This window comes from Gouania willdenowi, chromosome 1 (assembly GCF_900634775.1).
Source record: "Gouania willdenowi chromosome 1, fGouWil2.1, whole genome shotgun sequence".
In the NCBI taxonomy this organism is placed as follows: domain Eukaryota; kingdom Metazoa; phylum Chordata; class Actinopteri; order Blenniiformes; family Gobiesocidae; genus Gouania; species Gouania willdenowi.
In genome coordinates this window covers 36245880-36266576 of record NC_041044.1, presented here as the reverse complement: position 1 = coordinate 36266576, position 20697 = coordinate 36245880, and the positions used below count along the sequence as shown (strand labels likewise).

General features: G+C 36.8%; 1 protein-coding gene across 3 annotated transcripts in view; it reads right to left on the bottom strand.

The window, feature by feature from the left end:
* Positions 1 to 2834: 2834 nt before the first annotated feature.
* Positions 2835 to 20697, bottom strand: part of ldb1b (LIM-domain binding 1b) — a 46967-nt gene continuing 29104 nt past the window's right edge. For all 3 annotated transcript variants that reach the window (XM_028445144.1, XM_028445223.1, XM_028445308.1), the window contains 10 exons: positions 15237 to 15339; positions 9919 to 9963; positions 9643 to 9718; positions 9464 to 9566; positions 9182 to 9354; positions 7646 to 7768; positions 7464 to 7547; positions 7158 to 7281; positions 6016 to 6164; positions 2835 to 4776 (listed from right to left, as the gene is read on the bottom strand). In XM_028445144.1, the coding sequence (XP_028300945.1) occupies positions 4546 to 4776; positions 6016 to 6164; positions 7158 to 7281; positions 7464 to 7547; positions 7646 to 7768; positions 9182 to 9354; positions 9464 to 9566; positions 9643 to 9718; positions 9919 to 9963; positions 15237 to 15339 (1211 nt within the window). In that variant the 3' untranslated portion in view covers positions 2835 to 4545. The remainder of the gene's footprint in view (positions 4777 to 6015; positions 6165 to 7157; positions 7282 to 7463; positions 7548 to 7645; positions 7769 to 9181; positions 9355 to 9463; positions 9567 to 9642; positions 9719 to 9918; positions 9964 to 15236; positions 15340 to 20697) is intronic.

Genomic DNA, 20697 nt, shown 5'->3' with positions numbered 1-20697 from the left:
GCGTTACACACCCTTGAACCAAGCAGCAGCCATGTTGAAACTCTCAGGTCAAGGTCAGGATTCAGTTTAACATTGGCAAATGAAAATTATGTTTTGTTGAGAGTTGATGAATTTGTCTGTTGTCATTGATGTCGAACTTCACCACTATGATCATCAGTAACTATCTAAACTGGTAATTATAGAGGCTAGAGATCTTTGAGGAACACACACACACACACACACACACACACACAAAGACATTCTTCTTTTTCTTCTGTGTCGTTTTACGGCGGTTGGCAACCAAGGCAAGGAGCATTACCGCCCAACACAGACTTTCTTCTTCTTCTTGCTTTTAAGAGGTAAGGACTGATGACATCATCACTGAGTCCGTCGACTCAGGAGGTGGGGCGTCCAAACAAATCCGACGTTGCACACACTTGAACCAAGCAGCAGCCATGTTGAAAGTCTCAGCTCTGTCTGTCTCTGAACCGCAGAAGTATTTGAGCCACAGACACACACACGCAGACAGAGATTCCTTGCTTTATAGACAGACAGAAGATAGATAAGAGAACCGCCGTAAAACTACACAGAAGAAGTAGAATCATAGGGAATGCTGCACCGTGCTGGATTGCTATAGCTGCATTGACTGGCCCCCAAAATGTCATACCTTAGTTGTCTTGTTTGATATTTTTCATTTCATCCACATCATTTTATTTAGTATTAAATCAAAAATATTCTAAGGATCTTAATCAATGCAGAACTATCATGACTCGTAACATCATGTCATATATATATATGTTAAATTGGTGTTTATTTATGACACATGAAAGGAAACACTCCATTCAAAAAGTTTTTTGTTGGTATCATCACAGAAGGCTACGCTCACTGCAGTGTCATGTCCCAGAATTTAACTGAACTGTTTTCTTTTTCTTTTTTTCCCCTAAAGCCTTAGAAGAAATGGCTGTTTTAACATTTTCCAGATTGATGACTTCACTGACTTTGCTTGTCATTTGCTCTTTAATAACTTTCCAACATATTGCTTAGTTTAGTTTCATTCTGGTTTTTGTTGTAAAACTGAGTTTATTGATTCCCCAAGTCTAAAATGTGAGGAAAGCCAAACTGAAGCCTTCATCCCAAAGTTTTATTTAAATCCAAATTTAATGACATTATTAAAGTTGGGCAGCTGTTTCTTCATGGGATCAATGAAAGGAACTCAAAGTAGAGCCTTTTGTTCTGCGTAGGGATGAAGACCATCGTGATCACCTCAAGAAAAAGCTGGACCTCTGTCAACATCCACACTATAGTGACAGATGAGGGATGGATCTCATCACTGACACAAAGAGTTAAAGGCTTTACAAACCTTACACAAAAGAGGATTTTTTTTTTTTTTTTAAATGCAGCGAGATCATAAGACCTTTTACAATATTTGTCAATTCTTCTAGATTCAATAAAGGAAACACATTCTATGGCAGAGTTCTAAAGGGTTTAGTCAGGTTGGCTTACTGGTTCTTTGATGGCCAGTATGCTTTTTATAACATTGCACCACCGGTATGGGATAAAGAACCTTTATAAGACTGGAACTACATTACAGTATATATCTAACACAAGATTATTTTGAGTAATTCAAGCATTACTAAAGATATACATGACAATATAATAATTTACATAATTTATTTAGGGCAGGAATGTCAAACCATTTTATGCTCGGAGGGAAAATACAGATCAGTTTGATCAAAAGTAGTTTGCAGTTCCATGTATGACTGATATATATACAATATGTAAGGTACCAATAATATCCAAGCAATAAATGATAGATATATCAGTCCTGGCAGGATCCCCACTTCAATATTTTTTTTTTTTTGTAACATTATTTCGTGTTATTTAGGGCAAATGTATTGTTTGTGAAAATTTGGAAGAATTAAAAAAATAAAAAATTAGAGTTGTTTCAACAATTTGTGACTGCAGTCATGTGACACAGTCAGGAAATAAGCTCATGAATATCTTGTGGTATTTCATTAAATTTATGACTTTGGAGTGCTGAATTTTCTACAATTGCCTTATACGGTATTTTACACAATCGTTCATTCAACATTGATTTAAGGAACACAGAAACCAGGTTGAGGCGTTTTCCCTTCAAATCCCAGGTTTGAATTTTAATCAGGCATCTCTGGGAACGATGATCAGTTAGGACCCCACCTCACAAGTTTCAGGATCTGTTCCAATGTCCTACTGACAGATACCACGGCACAACTTCAGAAGTCATTTGAGCTCAATACCGGAACGTTCTTTGAATAACAATTATCACGTGGCGGTCCTAAACTTTTGACTGCTTGATGAACTTACAATAGGGTGGTTCACAAAACACATTATGATGGTATAAGTAGAAGTTTACCATATTTTGCCAGATCACATTTTGCCTGGTTCCTATTGACATTTTGAACATCTGTACCAAAAATTGAGCCAATATAACATCAATAACGTGTAGCACGCTTTTCCACCGTTTTTATTGCTCGATCGAAGAATGCGCAACTTTCACAGATATCAGAAACTTGAACAAAATAAAGGTAAGTATTGTCATTAATAGTCTCCCACTGTATTTATACTAAATGAGTAAGAACATTAGAACAGTTAAAACACCTGAAAATAGAAATAACGTAAACACTGTGCCACCCCGCCCTAAAAGTGCAGCAATAGACTCCATTTTTGGTACATATGCTTACAATGTCAATTGGAACTAGGCAAAAAGCAATCTGGCAAATTTGGTAAAAATTAATTTTGTGAACCAGTCTAACTTACAGCCATGTTTTAGTTTAAGCTTCTCTTCCAATGACAAAAGCACCATCTACAGCCAGCCGTTTAAAGTGAAAATGTCTCTTTTTATTGGTACCATACATTAATTATCAAGGGCAGAAACTAACCAAATCAAAAAAATATATATATCAAACAATGATTTTTTTTTTTCTACAGGGTTTTGGAGAAGGTACAAGTCACCATTTTTAAATGCAATCAGAGCTGCTGATGAACTCATCAATCATTTCCTAAACAATGACAAAGCTTCAGCTGTTTTTATTACTTTATACAGAGTCAGCAATGCTACCAAATATGCAGACTGAAACTATAGAGAAGCTGGTTTAGGAAGGCAAGTGTATGACAGCAGACTATAAATGAGACCAGACAAATAAATATAAAAACAGAAGTGTCTTTTAGCCAGTGATGAAACCTTTAAAAGTCGTTGCGAGGCGAGCACATTCACTTTGACATCAAGTTGAAAGAACACACACAAAAACAAAAAAAACTCAAGTGATGACAGAAGGATGACTCCGAGAAGAGATGAGTGAATGTCTGAGTGAATCCAAATAAATACAAAATAAACTGAAACAGTCAAATCAGTCTCTCCATGGTGCCACTGTACCCCCTGGGGCATTTGTAATTTAATTTACACAAGTTTTTAAAAAGAGAAAGGAGGGCACAGGGGAAGGTGGCGCGAGGGGGGGGTCATGAGTGTTTTTTCTCCTTTTTCCTATTTTTTGTTTCTTTACATTAGATCAGAATGGCTTTATGTAAATCTAAGTAAGAATACATTTTTATTACAGTCAGACAGAACTTTGCTACTACCTTAAATATACAAGCACAAATACACAAAAATATCCCCCCAAAAAAAGAGGGTGAGGGGGGGAAGACCAAATAAAAACATCCACACTAAATTATTCCTCTTTTATAAACATAAAAGATAAAAACAATATATTTTAGGGGGGGGTAAAAGTCCTGTGTTGCTCCTTGGTCTGTAGCTTTTCAGTATTGGTAGTAAAAAAAGTAACAATTGAAATGAAGGCATTTAATACAAATTAAAAACATTCTAGGGAAATATATACTGTATAAAAACTCTTAAGATGTGTATCTGTGTGTGTGTGTGTGTGTGTGTGTGTGTGTGTGTGTGTGTGTGTGTGTGTGTGTGTGTGTGTGTGTGTGTGTGTCTGTGTGTGTGTGTGTGTGTGTCAATGTGTGTGTCCGTCCTAAGTGCCACATTTTAGCTCTCCTACTGCTGCCATTAATCCAATGGTTGCCCCGGTTTGACTCTGAATTCTGATCCGTCTGGTTCAACAAAGTCACGTTTGGGCTCATACTCACGTACTCACGCACACGCGCGCGCACACACGCTTTGTTATCAAACATTAGAAGTGAGCTGTGCATCAGTAGACCAGACCAGATTTCAGAGTTGTGTTTGACAGGAGCTGGACGAGCATTTCCCCCCCGAGCATCTCCTTAATCCTGGAGCCCCCTGCTGACACACCGTTGGTTTCTACACAGGAACGTAAAGATCTCCACTGCATGAAATCCCTGCTCAGTTGAATTTACCAAAATTGATGTTGAAAACCAGTCAGAGTCAATGGGACGTTGGGAGTATGACGTTAGGGACACGGGGGCCTGGGTGAGCTTCCTGTGAGTAAATCTGAAAGCTACGTTTGGCTTAGAGAGCAGATCATGTGGTTTGTTGTTGGACGTGAGAGGGGCTGAGGTTTGTCACATGGGGGGTTTCGGTTGAGGTTTTTCAGGGGGGCCTGGTCTCTATTGTGAAGCCTGTGAGGTGGGGTTGTCGTTCTTGCTCTCCTGGCTGGATGGAGCCTTGTTGTTCCAGGGCGAGTTGGATCCCAGCGCTGGGGAGTTATTGAAGCTGTCCTCGTCGTCGATGCCGTTGGCCGCATCGAACTGCGTGTTCTCCAACCGCGTGATCAGACGCTCGTCCTCGTCGCCGAATTCCCCGCCCATCAGCGTGGGCTCTCCCACCACCATTACATCCTGTGGAATCACAAACAGAAGCAATTCAATTGATTGACGAGCAAGGCTGCAATGATGAGTCGGCATAATCGATAATGCTGACTACAAAAATTTGTCAACGTGGATTTTATAGCATTAACATGGCCTTTAATCTTGTAAATGATCAATTATGTGATTTGGATAACATTAGACATTTCTTAACTTGTAAGGATTCATTCAAACAAGATGTTATTAGTTATTCTTTTATTTTATGGACTTGATTTAAGTAGAAGAACTCTGTGATTGGTTTTAAGTTATTTATTTACACTCTTTGTTTTACTTTAACTACTTTGTTGAAGACAACTTACACTTTCAGTTTGTGATATTTAATTTATTCATTATTTTATTGTGATTTCAATGATATTTTATATGTTAAATATAACAAATGCATGTTTTATGACATTGTTTTAATTCTTCTCTGTAAAACATGCTATCACAACACAACAGAGAGACTTTTACAGGTGGAAGGATTTAAGCAGGTGCGCTAAAAAAGCAGTCTAAAATATGTGCTTCAAAACAAAAAAATAATCGTGACTTGTCGACTAATCGTTACTAATGACTAGTCACTAGTCACTAAATTGTTCAACTCACTACTGGAGCGTTCAGAAAGGCCTTGTTTAACTTTCTACATTTAGAAATCTTTTAGATCAATGTGTTTATTTACTAAATAAAATGAAAAAAAAAAATTACTTTCAGATGTTTTTATTTTCCCATTTATAACACAATTTTATCACCTTTAACTACTATTTGTGGTGTATTTAATTGATAGATATTGAAGATATTCCAATAGAATTGCATCAGAATGAGCAAAAATACAAATTTAGGTTCTGGTGAACCCTTATTATTGCAGTCCTCAGAGGGTTAAGATGCTGACCATATTTAATATTACAAGTGTTAATATTGAGTAACTGCTTTTGATTTTCTGAATGCCACTGAAACAGTATTTGTAACAGTTTTATTAGAGATTAGAGACAGATTTATTTTTTTTACTTGACAGCATTCTTTCAAAAAAGGTAGAATTAAAAAAAAAAAAAAGAACAGTATTTAATGCAGTAACATCTTTTTACTGTTTATAAAGTTTTAAATAGCAATCAGGATGGTGTTTTCCAGCACAGTAGTTACAAAAACTGATTTATTCTATTCACTTAAATGCATCCGTGCATGACCTATTTTTAGATGTAGTAACCACTGATAGACAGTAGATGTCAGGGCTGTACTCACAGGGACTTGGCTGGACAAAGGAAACCCACTGCCGAGGCTCTTCTTTTTGTTGTTGTTATTGTTGTTGGTTCCTCCTCCACTGATGGTACTTCCCCCGGACATCTTACGCTTCCGTTGTCGTTTGTTTGGGGCCTGTCTGGAAGGCTCAGCTGCAGAGACCACAGTGGTCAAGTTATAAAGGTGAGGAAAAAATTGATTTTACGATTTATTGTGATTTTTTGGTTGCCGATTTTAATAATCAATTGTGCTTCCCAGAATCGATTGTATTTTCCACATTTTGGTGGGTGACCACTGGGTGGCGGTAATGTAACACAATGAACATTACTGCTCATCTTTTCCATCACCATTCGGACATAAAGCTAAAGCAAGATAAGACACCCGACAGCAGACCAACGGACCCTGGATGGGATGTTAAATAAAATTATTCAGGTGATGAAGCCTGTCAAGGTGGCTACGTATGTTAAGTCAGTTGAGACGGATCCAACCCTGTCCATCATAGCACCGCTACACACACAACTTCTCCAAGCTACACATGCACGCCGAAAGATTGACCATCAGCATTTGTAATATGTCCAAATCTACCAGTTTTAGATGGGTGTTACATTTAATTATATTTTATCCTTGCTGTGCACTCCTTTTCCTGGGAGGATGGTGGTCGCCGTGTGGCGGAGCTCATCAGCTGTGTGCAGCGGTGCGCGCGTCAGCTGCAGCTCATTACAATGAAACTGACAGACCTCAGATTGACTTAAAAAAGTTATGTACAAATTTGTTTTTTTGTACATATTTACCTCTTCTGATGGAGGTTTTATTTTATTTATTTCAGTCTAAATATTAATAAATCAGTGAATAAATAATGATAAATCAGTGAATGACTGAATACGATGTGCATTGTTTTTTGGAACTGTGACATATTTCTAGAAGTTTAGGATTATGTGTTTGGATAAGGAAAAAATTGTGATAATAGTCACTGTAGAATCGCAATACTTGTAAAATTAGAATCACAATTTAAATCAAATCGGCACCCAAGAATAGGGATTAAAAGTGAATCAGGACAAAAGAGTATTGTTCCTGCCCTAAAAAGTTATGCACAAACACACGGAGTGGCACACACTTTAGTAAATGTGTGCACGTGTTGCACGTACCAGGTGGCGCCACCATTCTCTGCCATTTTTGGAAGAGGCAGGTCTTGAGGCAGTCTCTTGGGCTGAGGCTGTATGTCTTGTGTCTGGACATCAGCTCCTGCATGGGCTCCAGGATCACACACAGCTGCAGAAAAAGCAGAGCAGGACATTATGTTACTGATTACAAAAAACAAAGGAGCTGAGTATCAATACAAATTCAGAATTGTATTATGATAAATACACAATTTGACATGAAAACAGTTTTCTGGTATATGTAATAATAACTATATACAAAAGTAAGTATTGAAGACAAAGTGCAACACGTACTCGGAGGTAGTTGAGGGTGGAGTTTGACAGGCCACATCTTGTGATGTTTTTGGACAGCTGGTCCAGCATTTGTGGGTCTTGAGCCTGATACACGAATAGTTTATTTAACAGATTATTAAAAATAAATCTTTAAACACACACGATGCATACATACAAACGTGTTTAATGATATTTCCACTCACATGCATGGCCAATATACTGCGGGGGATGAGTTCACGGTGTTGTCTGATGCTGAAGTGCCATGTCTTTATCCTCATCATGTCATCAAACATGAACTCCAGGTACAGGCGTCCTTCCACGCACACCTGCACAAATACAGAGGACAAGAGTCGAGTCACAAATAACCACAAAAAATAGAATTATGTGCAGAAGTCGGCCTTTGCTGTGCAAGGGTAAAGAGAATTCTAATCTTGTACAGTTTTCTTTAATTCTTAAAAGTTCACATGACATCATGCGAGTGAATCGGAGCATGAGTTGCAGATAGAAATTCTGCTTGAAGGATTAATTCAGTTTTATCAATATGAACCCATTGAGTGATGGAGAAGTCATCAGCTGATGCCAAAACAGCAAATCTAGCAGTCTATAGGAAAAGGCACACTAAGTAACCCATATATGTAGGGCCCTATAAAACCCACATTAACGAAATCACAGACAGAATCACAAAATCGACCAATGAAAACAGTTAAACGCAGAAATGGAAAGAATCGGCATGAAACGCCATCACCATGAGGCAAGGAATGTTTTTTTGCTCACTTCCCTCCCGTTCTGGATGCTTCAAACAGTCTAAACCGTTTAAACTACCAAAAAACTCTGCAACTCATCACTTCTCTATACGGAGCCACCAGTTCACGTTTAACTTTATTGTGTTTGTAGAACTCCGCCCGTTTCTCATCAAGCGCTTATTTTTTACATACATATTTGTTAAATTATGTTTTTTTTTTAATTACTATTTATTTTGTTTCACATGAGTAAAAAACTAATAATTTCTGAAAATAATTATTAATATTTCTAAAAAAATGTATGGAATTTTAAAAAATTTAAGTGGAAAAAAAAAAAAACGGATTTTATAGGGCCCTATATATGGTCATTTTCTGAGAAGCAGACCGGCAACGTGCAAAAAGCAACATTAAAAGCTAAATTTTACAAAAAGATGGACATAATGTCAAATATTTTGTGGATGCACTATTTAGAGTGGAGTTTTTCAACCTTGGTGCCGTGACCCCATGTGGGCTCACCTAAAAATAAAATGGGGTTGCCTGAAATGTCTTGTAATAATAAATTTAAAATAAACTACTGATTAAAGTAATGCAAATGTTTTTGTATTTATTTATTTATCCATTTTGCACAATTAAAAAAAAAAACAATACGCATCAAAGAAATGAACAAAAAGCTCAGAGCTTAAACTATTATTAGTAATAATTATTATTCACACTCTGGGGTCGCCAGAAATGAGTGATAAAAAAATGAGCTCACAACCCAAAAAAAAGTTGTGGGTTTAATTTATATAAGCACATTGAGCGTGTGTCCTTTAATGGGAGTGTACAATAGGAAAGTAATGTAATAAAACATGTACAGTAGCTGGCAATATGCACCTATTCAAGTTGGCTGCAACACATCAATAAGCCAAGAAAGAAGAAGGGTGTATTCTTACATTTAATATCAACAATGAAAGTTGTTATAATGTGCACATAAAGGTAAGAAGGCAATTTTCCACATACCTGTGTGAACATGGGCTTTCCATTCTGGGTGACCATGGTGCACTGATCACAGTCGAGGGAGACAAAGTTATTGTGGAAAGACTCCTTGGGATGCTTCAGCACATAATAGAGCTCAGTGGCACCGCCTTCAAATATACTCCGAAAGTACCTGGGAATTAACGTCCGACCGATCGCTGAAAGAAAAACACAAACACCATCAGAATTTCACATAATATCAAAATGCTAAAGTACATGCTACATTTGTGATGTTTTGAAGCAACAGTACACGTGACTGCATCTTACTGTAACGTTTGGGCCCATCTTCCAGACAGAAAGTAATAGTCAACATGGCATCGTCCTCAAAGAACTCTGTAGTAAAGGCATCCCACCACAGGTTATCACACTCCTACAGGAGGAAAGAGGACACACAATCAGCTGTCATTCTGTACTGAATACGCACACGTGTGAAGGCGGTCACAAACCTCTGTCCAGTTCTGTAGCCGTTTGTTGAGTTCAAATATTCTGTAGTCTGTCTGATTGCCGTATGGTGTGGGCCTCCTATATGTCCAATTGAAAAATAAACATGACACACAAAAAAAAAATGTTTCAAAGTTTACAATTGAATGTGTGATTTCTGTTAACCAAGGATGAAAACGAGTACATATTTCAATAATCTCGTCTCGTCCCATATTTTTGTTAATTCTGCCCCCACACCAGCTGCAAAACAAATATGTAAAAGATAAATAAATAAAACATACCCTATTCCTGGTTCCAGGTATGTGGGAGGGTACATTGGGGTGGGACTGTAAAAACAGACACAGATAATTGCATTTAACCACAGTCTTAATACACGCTCCTGCTGCATGAGCTCCACAGTCTTTAAAAGTCTGGGCCTCAAGCCAAACACATCGCAAATTAGATGAAGAAAACAGTAAATAGCACTTCACTGACAGCAGGTGATTTATTTACTGTGGGAAGACATATGGAGAGAGAAAAAACCCCAGCACATTAGTGTGGAAAAGAACCTTTAACCCTGCTGACTGTGACCACTCATACCAAATCAAATTTCACACAAAATATAAACACAAAGCAGAGAAACACATTTTACGTTAGTCACAGGCACCTCAAAAACAAATTATACTGCACTTAGTTACTTTAGCTGTAAATACACAACACAATAAATATTCAACCTCTAAAGCAAAGTGTTTAACAAAGTTATGACTGCAAAAAAAACTAACTAATATATTTACAAAAACTTTGTTCTGATATCACTGGGAAAATACAGGAAACAAACTAGAACAAAAATAGTGTTGAGTAAATCACCGTTTCGTTGTCTTGCGGTGAAAAAAACAATACAATAAACTGCTGTAAGAATGAAGCAATGGGTTTACAGGACTCCACATCCCACAATGCAAAGTGTGACAACAAACGGAATAAATGTCAGAACAAAATGTCAACAAACGTAGTGTTTGGAGATGAAAACAGACTTCAGAGCAGCAATGTCAATCTTTTTCCATTTTTTTGGAGTAGATGATGTTTGAACAATTGATCTATCAGGCATACACAATGGTTTTATCTAAAAAGATAAGCGTAATGAGATGACTGTTGTAAATTGTGCTATACAAATAAAGTTGAATTGAAGAAAAATGATCGGGGAGAGTAGCTTTAAATACTTTTAGCAAAGTTGAATAATACTATTACAACACCTTACATAACTAAGACAATTTATGTGCTGAATGATTTACCATTTTTATTGCCCCGCAACTAAGTGCATAAATGAATTACTTCCTATTGTCCACAACACGTACTTCAATAAACAAAAACCCATGTTTGATGTCCGTGAATCTGGAATGTATCCTGTTATAACAGAATATAAGTAAAATATTACACTGAAAAAACAACAATTATTGAGGATCCTACTGAATTCTACCAAAGGTAAACAGATCCAGGAGATTACGGCAGTTATGAACACCTCCTTAGTTAAGCTTACATTTGACCTGCAGTTATTGGTTATTTCAGCCCTGACAATGTAAAAGTAATAAACACATAATACCGGGCGACCGTGGCTCAGGTGGTACAGGGTCGTCTTCTGATTGAGAGGTTGGGGGTTCGATCCCAGTACCTGACTTTGTGTCGAAGTGTCCTTGGGCAAGACACTGAACCCTAGGTTGCTCCCAGTGGTCGACAAGCGCCTTGCATGGCAGTCCTGTCCCATTGGTGTGTGAATGTGAGTGACTGGGTGAATGAGCTGATATGTAAAGCGCTTTGGGACTGCTTCAGTGTGGTTATAAGGCGCTAAATAAATCAAGTCCATTTATCATTTACCATTTACATAATGTTAAATGTTAGAGCTGCATGGGTGTGACTAAAATGTTTGATTGACTGTATTTGTATTAAAGCCTCTGGTGAACACTAACAAAAAAAATATTGTTCCAGTTTGGAACAACAGCATTTATTAAAATAATTGTTCAAATTTAAATTTGTTTTAAGCATTTTACTATTTTTAGTTTATTTCTATCTGGGTTACTTATATTCATCAAAATCACCTTATTGTCTTTCTTTGATTGCTAAAAGTGCACTTTTAAGTTATTATCATATCACACAGTAAACCATGTTTACTCAGTTTTAGCATTGTGTAGCCTAGCTGTACCAGGGTTAGCGTTTCATCATGTTGCTCTAAATTACACAAAATATTATCATAGGAATTTTAACAGATATCTTAAAAGTACTATGGTTAAGCAGCTGTTTAGTGCATATGATAAACTGTATAATTTTGAACAGCCCTTTTATGTGTTTTTTTATCATATATGTTACAAGCAAGGATGCTGCTACATCTGAAACTGAAGAGTTTACAAATGATGTCCTTTGCATGTTTAACAACAATGAGCTACATTTTTCTACTGTGTCTAAATGCAAGTACTCTGTTTATTAAAAAACAGCAGCAATTCATCAGTGGTTACGGTGAGAAAAAAATAAATACTGAAGAAATATGTGTTATTGAATTGTGGGGTGCGTAAAAATTCCCACCCCCGGTTAGTGACGCGTATTTGGAAAAAAGCAGCGTAACTCTGAGTTGGAAATAGGTGAACCAGTTTAACCCACTCCTGCATGCAGGTATTTGTACAGCTCTCAGCTTATTGTTTATTTCAAGCCTTAGCTGGAGGTTATTGTAGTTGTACGACAAAACATGTGACAGGCTTTACTACCGGGGGTGCAAAATTCTATAAGGCAATGAGAGGTTAAAGCACATCCACAGTCAATGCTGTCACTTCATGCCTTTTGTTCTAAAGTAAGAGGACACTTTTATATAGAATTATGCTTTTCAATTTTTTACTTGTTGCTAAAAAAAAATTATAATAAAAAAAGAGTTTCATGAAGTTGAAAATTTAACAACAGCAAAAACTTCTGAAACCTTGCCCGTCTTTCCCTCAGAGATGGTAAATTGTTCTGAAGTGTGTGCAATTCTTTAGACTCATTTTTTCTACTAAAGTATACAACATACATGTTACAGAGAGGTAGAGGTGATACCTTGCAGTTTTTTTTAAAACACGAGGTAACTTGAGTGTCCACTGGCACACAATGTGTGGAAATAAATCCATGCAATCCTTGTTTTGTGGTCTGTGTAAGGCTTACAACACAGACAAAAATGCTCCGTTTCAAATTTTCTGAGTTTGTGACGTCACAAGCTAAAATCCGCTGGTGACAGGGGAGAGAGGGCTGCTCTTCTCCGGCACTTATCATAGACAGCGCCGCTTTTACACTTTAAATGATCAACTTATGGAGTTACTAAAGGATGAGTTCACCCAGAATGTAGGCTTATTCAAGAAGTTAACCGCTTCATACAGGGTATTAAACCTCTTCTGTTGCTTGATTCATGTTGTGTTTTTACCAATCCCCAGCACAGATATGTCATTTAGACCACAGGGAACTGTTTTAAAAGGTGAAAATTTGGTATAATAGGTCCCCATTAAGATGCGTGAGAGTGTGATTGAAGAAAATGAAAATGCTCTTGTCATTTTTTTTTAAGTTAAAGGTGGCTGGTTAAACATTGAATGAATGTGTTCAATTAAATACTTATGTTCTAATTGAAATCTAAGCTGAACATGAACAAAAACTCTGCAAAGCAATGTACACAAACAACATCAAAATCTAAGCCAATCTGCTTTTATGTCGGAACATTCTCTGAAGTTCCTAGAGCAGCCTTACAGCTTGTGAAATCAGATGCTTCAGTCTGAATGGAATGTACTATTGCTTCTAAATAAATGATTTTTTCTGTATTTTTTGGGGCCATATTAAGTGTCTAATGTCCCTTCTATTGGCTGATGGGTTTGATCAGAGCTCAGCAGCTTTTACTCCCTGCTCTAACCTGGAGCTGAAGAACGTGCACATCTGATTCTATGAAGAGCTTCTGAAAACAAAGTGGAGAGAACGGGAAGTTTTAAAATTACCTATGCAGGATTGGCTCTTCAAGCAGTTTGATTGCAGACAGAAAATCACAAGAAGCCAAAGCACAACGTTTCCACATAACTGGTATGAGTAACGCGTAATGCTAAATTAACTTAAATACAGAAAGCAGTAGAGGGGTTTGGGATTAAAGGGGCTATCAGGCTAGTCACCTAATGGAAATTCATGTTCTAAAAACTCAACCCGTTCTTCTTTTTTCTTCAGCAATCCCCAGTAGTAACATTCAGCCTTGCCCGACAAAGAGGCAAAATACTGCAATTGTAGTAACAAATGAGGTCTAGCTCATGCAGTGCTTGTTAGAAAATAAGTATTTTTGTGACCACTTAAAAGGCCGAAGCAGCCACCATTGTGTTTTAAATGCAGGATAAACAGCTAGTAAAGTAACTGCGAATGCAGGCTGATAATTTGGCAACTGTCAGCATTTCTTAGCATTAGAACACCATAAATCCTGCTTAAATCGTCAACTCGTGTTTACAAATGTGCAGCCTTAGACTCAAAGATAACCAATATTTAGAAAAAATATTAATTTAGTGTAATACATTTTAAATTTGGTGTCAAAATTTAGAATAACACCTGTGATTAGACTGAATACAGTATACTGTTTATGTACACTAATGTAAAAAGTCCTTAAACTGTTGTAGAACAGTTGTAGAGCAATTATTTTATTATATAAAAACAAAACGTGTAGAGATCTCTTAATGATTGTGGAAACGAATAACACAAAGTGAGCAGCTGTGTTTGGTGCTTTGCATTTTCAAAATATTTTTCTTCATTGTATTTTTTTATATATATTTTAATAAAACTCAGTTTCTCCGTGTTGCTGTTCCAACATTATTTTTGTATTTTAATACAAAGAAATGGAACAAACTGTAGCAGAGCTGAAGCAGTGAAATGATCACGAGTTCAACTAAGCCTTGTCTTTATACCAGAGCTTTTTCACATTTAAATGCAGTCATAATAATCTGAACCACTTGTTCATCACAACACAGTCACAAGATAGCATGATCATTATTTGAACCTTAACATGCAGCGCAAAATTTTGAGCAAAGTCAAAGTCAGCTTTATGGTCAAGCGTACAGCAAGTACAAGACGTACAGATGATAGACGTGTTGTTTCTCTCAAACCCTTAGTGCACAACAAGATTATTAGTGAAATGGGACATATTTGTTAGTTTTCTATACTTGCTAGACATTCAGTCACTTGTTTAAATGCGTGATATTGTCCGAAACATGCAATGGAGGGATTTCTGCATCAGCTTTAGACATTAAAGAGAAATAAGCTTGATGTGTTTCTCATTGCTGTTATAGGTTTGTTTAGCACAGCAAAAATAAGTATTAAACAAGGTTTTGTTTTTCTGAAATAAAAACAAAAAGTAAAAAATTGTCTTTGACCAGGACAATTGGTGGTACAGAAACATTGGTCAATGTTTCAAGCTGTAGTTTACTCTGTTTACCAACAACATCCCAAGTGGATACCATACATCTTTGTATTTCTAATTGCAAACAAAAAATAACTATACATGTCAAATAAAAGGGGGGGAAAGCAATATTACAAAAAGCACATGAAATACAAAGAATGTAAAAACACAGCCCCACTCTGACATAATACTCACCCCACGTCTCTGTCCAGCATGGTGCCGGGGTGGAAGGGAGGAAAAGTGCTACCGTTGGGGGGCTCCTTGGGGGAGTACAGCTTGAATGACTTGGAGGAACAGCCTATGGAGGAGAGAGAACAAATTATCAAAACATTACCAAACTGATTTCACTCAAACAGTCAAGACATTTAAGGACATTTACAGTTTCTATTGATGTAGGTTTTTTTTTTATTTACATATTACTTTTTTTTTTTTAACCTCATAGACAAAATACATGATGACATTTAATGACTGGTATTGATCTATTGGTGGCCTTCGTCCACAGGACATCCAAAAAGCAACAAACCTTTGGCACAAAAACACAAACCTAACAAGAGGAGAAAGAAGCCTTTTGTTGCTCACACACAAAATCCGCAGACCTCCATCCACTCTGCATAAAATAACAATAAAACATCCAACACCAACAAGCCAATATGGACTCCACACACACATAAAACATAAACTGATGGCTGTGTCCTGCACACAGTGCTCCAATCTCCCTGCTTCTCTAATTGCCTGGCTCTACTAAAAAGGCCATCCAGGCGTGGCGGCCTCCGGGTCACGACCCCTGCTGTCACCATGGTGAGGCCCCACCTCTTTAATGTCCTTCTGTCCCGTCTTTGCATAATAAACAGATCTGTGACAGTATATCTGGATGAAACAAAGATATCCATCACCACAAACACTATTGGTTTTCAGAAAGAGCTTTTCTGTCTGAAGGACATTGCAGTGAACTTAGGCCATCTTTAAAAAGATCGACAGTAACAATATAATACTTAAAATTAAAAAAAAAAAAAATCTAGTTTAGCCATAAACCAGTGGTTGCCAACCGTTTTCTTGTCGTGACCCAATTTTATATCAGAATTTTTTGATGACCACAGACTCTTTTTCCCTAAAATAATTTTTTTTGATCATGTTTGTTATACTGTGTTACAAGCACAAAGTGACAAGCGCAGACATTTTCATCCTGCTTTTTATTTGAACTAGATTTATATACAAGAAAGTAAAAGTATAGAATACAGTTGTTAGAGAATGTTTGGGGTGTTTTGATTTGAAAACAAATATTAATTATTTAAGCTCTTTGATATTTCTGCCTCTTCCTGAACTGTATATCTATTTCTGTGATATTATTGTCACTGTTGTTTTGTATATCATTGTATATTTGTATTGTATATATTCTATTTATATTACTGGTGTTTTTCTAGTTTTATTATTTTATACCATTATTCTTTAAGGGCTTAACAGGGAACTTGGGGATGTTATTTTGTTCACATGATTCACATGATAAATAGAAATCATAATCATCAAGAATTTTTTTAAACTGTGCAAAATAATAATAAAAAAATACATACAAAATATATGTTAGGCCTGGGCGATATGCCTGAAATATGTATCTGTATGTGTATTTTTTTACCTAATTAAAATAAAGACCAAAAGAAAAAAGGCCAAATTTAAATACTTTTATTTTAAACGTAATCTTTAACATTTAAAAAGAGGTCAACAAAACAATGGAAATAAACTAAAAACCCTCAATTCAAAAAATAAACTGTTCAACGTACAAATATATACATTAAATAAATGCTTACTCAAAATGTGCATCACATTTAACTCCAATAGTGTTTTTACTGCTGCTGAATCTTGTTTATTTTATGTCTTTTAATGAGTTACATAAAGGTATGGTTGATACATATCTTGCTGATTCCCAGTAATTAAACCAAATCAGACTTGATGATTTAATCATTAATTACTGAGAGCAGTACGAACAGGATATTCTGGTGTAATAATCACAATAGTTACATTACTGTCTAATAGGGCCAGCTTAGTCTGTGAGCACGTGAAATATAATCATTTCACACGATGCGTGACATGTTAGCTTTAATCCTTCCATACAAGTGTTAAATCTCACCATAAGTAAATCTGTGGCCATTTGTGGTTTGATGACAGTACGCTGTGTACTTTTTACTGGTCTCTCCGGTGGTTAGCATTAGCTCTTAGCCCAGTCTATGTGTCGGTGGGTTAGCTTAGCATGCTTTAGTGGAGTTTCCAGCATGCACCTCTCTCTCTCCATTAATGTGTTTGCGGGAACTTTGGGTGGATCTGGTGGAAGATCTTGAACTGGTTCACTTTGTTGGGTGTCTGGTTTTTAACCAAGTAGCAGTCTGTGATGTACTGGTGCACAGCAGCTTCAGGTAGGCTGTGACGAGCAGTGCGAGAGCGGCGAGAGGGGTGGGAGAGCGGCAGTGCACAATGACCGTTGCGTTGCTCGGCTCATCATTTCAGGTGGTGAAACATGAAACTACTGATGTACACAGCTACTTTGAGCAGCTCAACCCATTCCTCTGCCTACATCCCCCAGAATGTCTTGCGGTTCTAGGCCGAGGGTTGTTTCCGGTTTTTTCTAATGGAGTTCAGTGAAATGATCAAACATTCTATTGATAACATCTCTATCGTGATATATATTGTTATAATTTTATCGCCAAGGCTTAATTTTTTAAAATGCAATTTGTATCAGTATTTTTTTAGATTGTATTATTACACATTTTAGGCGACCCCACATGGGGTCACAACCCTAAGGTTGACAAACCCTGCCATACACGTTAGATAATGTGAACTTTTTTATTCTATACAGTACCCCAGAAAAACCAACACAAAAACAATAGTAAATCTGCCTGCATTACAAATAAATTAGTTAAATACAAAATATTTTTGTATTAATCATTTACCATCTGGTTTTTTCCTCCATTTTCTAATTCCAAACTTTGTTTACACTAACCCCATTCCTTAGTATTCAATTTTTTCTGGTTATGAACCTTCTCGCCCGAGTTCTTTCTTAATGATTTAGATGATCATGTTTGAGGTGTAAAACACACATAAAAAGAAAAGATGAGCGATGGCTGGTCTCATGGTAAATAACAGTAAAATTATACATTTCATTTGCACCCATAAAAAATACAAGGAGCCACAAGAGCTGGAGAGGTTGACTTTAGCAGTATTGATACACAACATCCGTTCAAAATATAAATTCTTTGACATTTAATGTCTTTCATGGTAAGCCTGAGTTGAACTTTTTATTATATTTCCTTCTGTCTCTTATTTTCTTGTCTTTACTGAAAATGAACACTAAAATATTACTGACTTACATCGTCACAAAGAGAGACATCAACGTAGTGCATTTAAAATCACTTATCTGTGTTTGTTCGATTGAAAATCAATTGTCTTTTCAGTAATGTCTGCTAGACTATAAAGGGATCATTGCATCCCAAAATGCCTGAACAATTACAGGCCTCTAATGAGCAGACACCAGCAGCAACAACATTTATCACAATTCAAACAGGCCCAAAGATATTTAAAAAACAAAAAAACAAAAACAATACACCACCAAGGATTTTATGGAAAGACTAACATGGATCGCAACAAGAAATCCATCCTCTCGATCTGAAAAAGCTATTAAATCATCCATCATTTGAAACTCTGCCTTCACTTGGAGTAATAACAAGCTGTTTACTGTGTGAGCTGGCAACCCTGTTCTGAAGCTTGGAAGCAGCACCATAAGATTGATAAATAAATAAATAATCAATGGCTTTGTGTCCATTAGTTGTTGAGAGCTCCATTAGCTTCTCTCCTCCCCTGTTAGCGGTTAATGACAGGCAGTCACAATCTCATCAGCTGGACTCCACTTCCTCCACTGGGAATCATGTTCCTCACTTTTACAAGCAGACACTGGTACACTAAATACAAAACACACATTAAGCATGCACACATCCTTTAGCTACGGTAATGGGCAGACAACGGTCAGATCAGAGCTACCAGAGGTGCCAAAACTCCCTCAACCTCACCGTAGCATCCCAACAATATCCTAAAAGAGACAAGGGATAGGTGGAGAATCTAGAGTTATGCCTAATTTGAACGTAAAACACACTTTCTAAAAAAAGAAATTAGAGGTGTCCCGATCCGATATTGTTATCGGTCCGATATCGGCCAGAAAACGAATATCGGATTTTATCCGACTGCATCTAAAATCACCGATATAAGCTCTCCGGTAAAATATTCCGCTCCAGCACTTCTATCCATAGGTGACTATGGTTCACATTCCAACAAAAACCTACTGTTGCTGACTATTGTTCTCTGTTTGAGTAACATCACTTTATCAAGCCTTTTCTAACATTCCACACGACAAAATAAGTAATAAAAGCTAATATCATATCGGATCAATATTGGTATCGGCCCATACGCAAGGCTGCAATATTAGTATCATATCGGAAGTGAAAAAGTTGTATTGGGAAATCCCTAAAAAAAAAAAATACAACCTGTTGAAACATCTACATTATATTGTCTTAATCATGTATAATTATAGAAAACACTGTTCATGTTCAGGTTACATGTAAACAAAATCCTAAATAAACTAAAATGTTATTAACTGTCCTCCATATAGAACAGGTCTTGTTTCATTTTGCGCATTAACAAATGGAAAATGGTTTCACAAAAAAAAAAAAAAATGCTGTTGTAGGTTTTATGCCATACGAGATCCTAGGCCTGGGCTGGGCAGTGTATTATTATGTACTAGTTTTAGGAGTCACTTCTGCTCAGAACAGTATGAAAAGCCAAGTTAGATGATTGCGTCCTAACCCAAACCTTCCCCTAAACAAGGCACACTACAGAACTCACTCACACGTGCTGTCCCTTAGAGAAGAAAAAGACTAAAGTGACACATATTGTGCAATGTGCAGCTGTTTGTTAATAAATGAGCTTGTGTGGCATTTTCCATCAGCATTTTAACCTAGAATTGTATTTCTGGTAAAACTTTTATGTGTTAAAAATATCAAGACATATCGTATATCGCCATTTTGCAACAAAAAAATTAAAAAACCAAAAAAATTGCCCAGCACTAGGAGATCCATTGAAATAGTTAATTTTTTTTCCAGTTTCCACTTCGTCATATATATTTACTCCCTATGAACAAACCCAAACCAGATTTGACAATACATTGACGAAAGTTTGACATTTGTAAGATTACAGGCAAAAACAAACATTTTACTCCTTGGAAAAGAACTTCTAGCCTGGCAAGAGCCAGATTGATGTGTAGCCCTCCCTCTAACTTGAGTTCTCCAAATCAATCTGGGTCTGTGTCTGGCGAATCCTTTCAGAACCAGGGAGGGACATGAACAGAATGCTTGAAGCTGATTGGGCGAAGCCCCTGTCCACCATGATTTGTTTTAGCCAATCACACAGTAACAAATGATGATGTCGTCATTGGCAAAGACAATGATAACAAGGAACCGCTTTGCCGTCTTTAGTCTTTACCGTCCAAAAATTTACAAAAGCGCCCCTCGCTGTTTCTCTTTCAAAAAGGAAATGCTGGATTTTTCTAAAACAGTTTTAGAAGAAAACTCATCACAGCTTCCACACATTCATCCTCCTGTGTTGACATCTTTCTATTTTG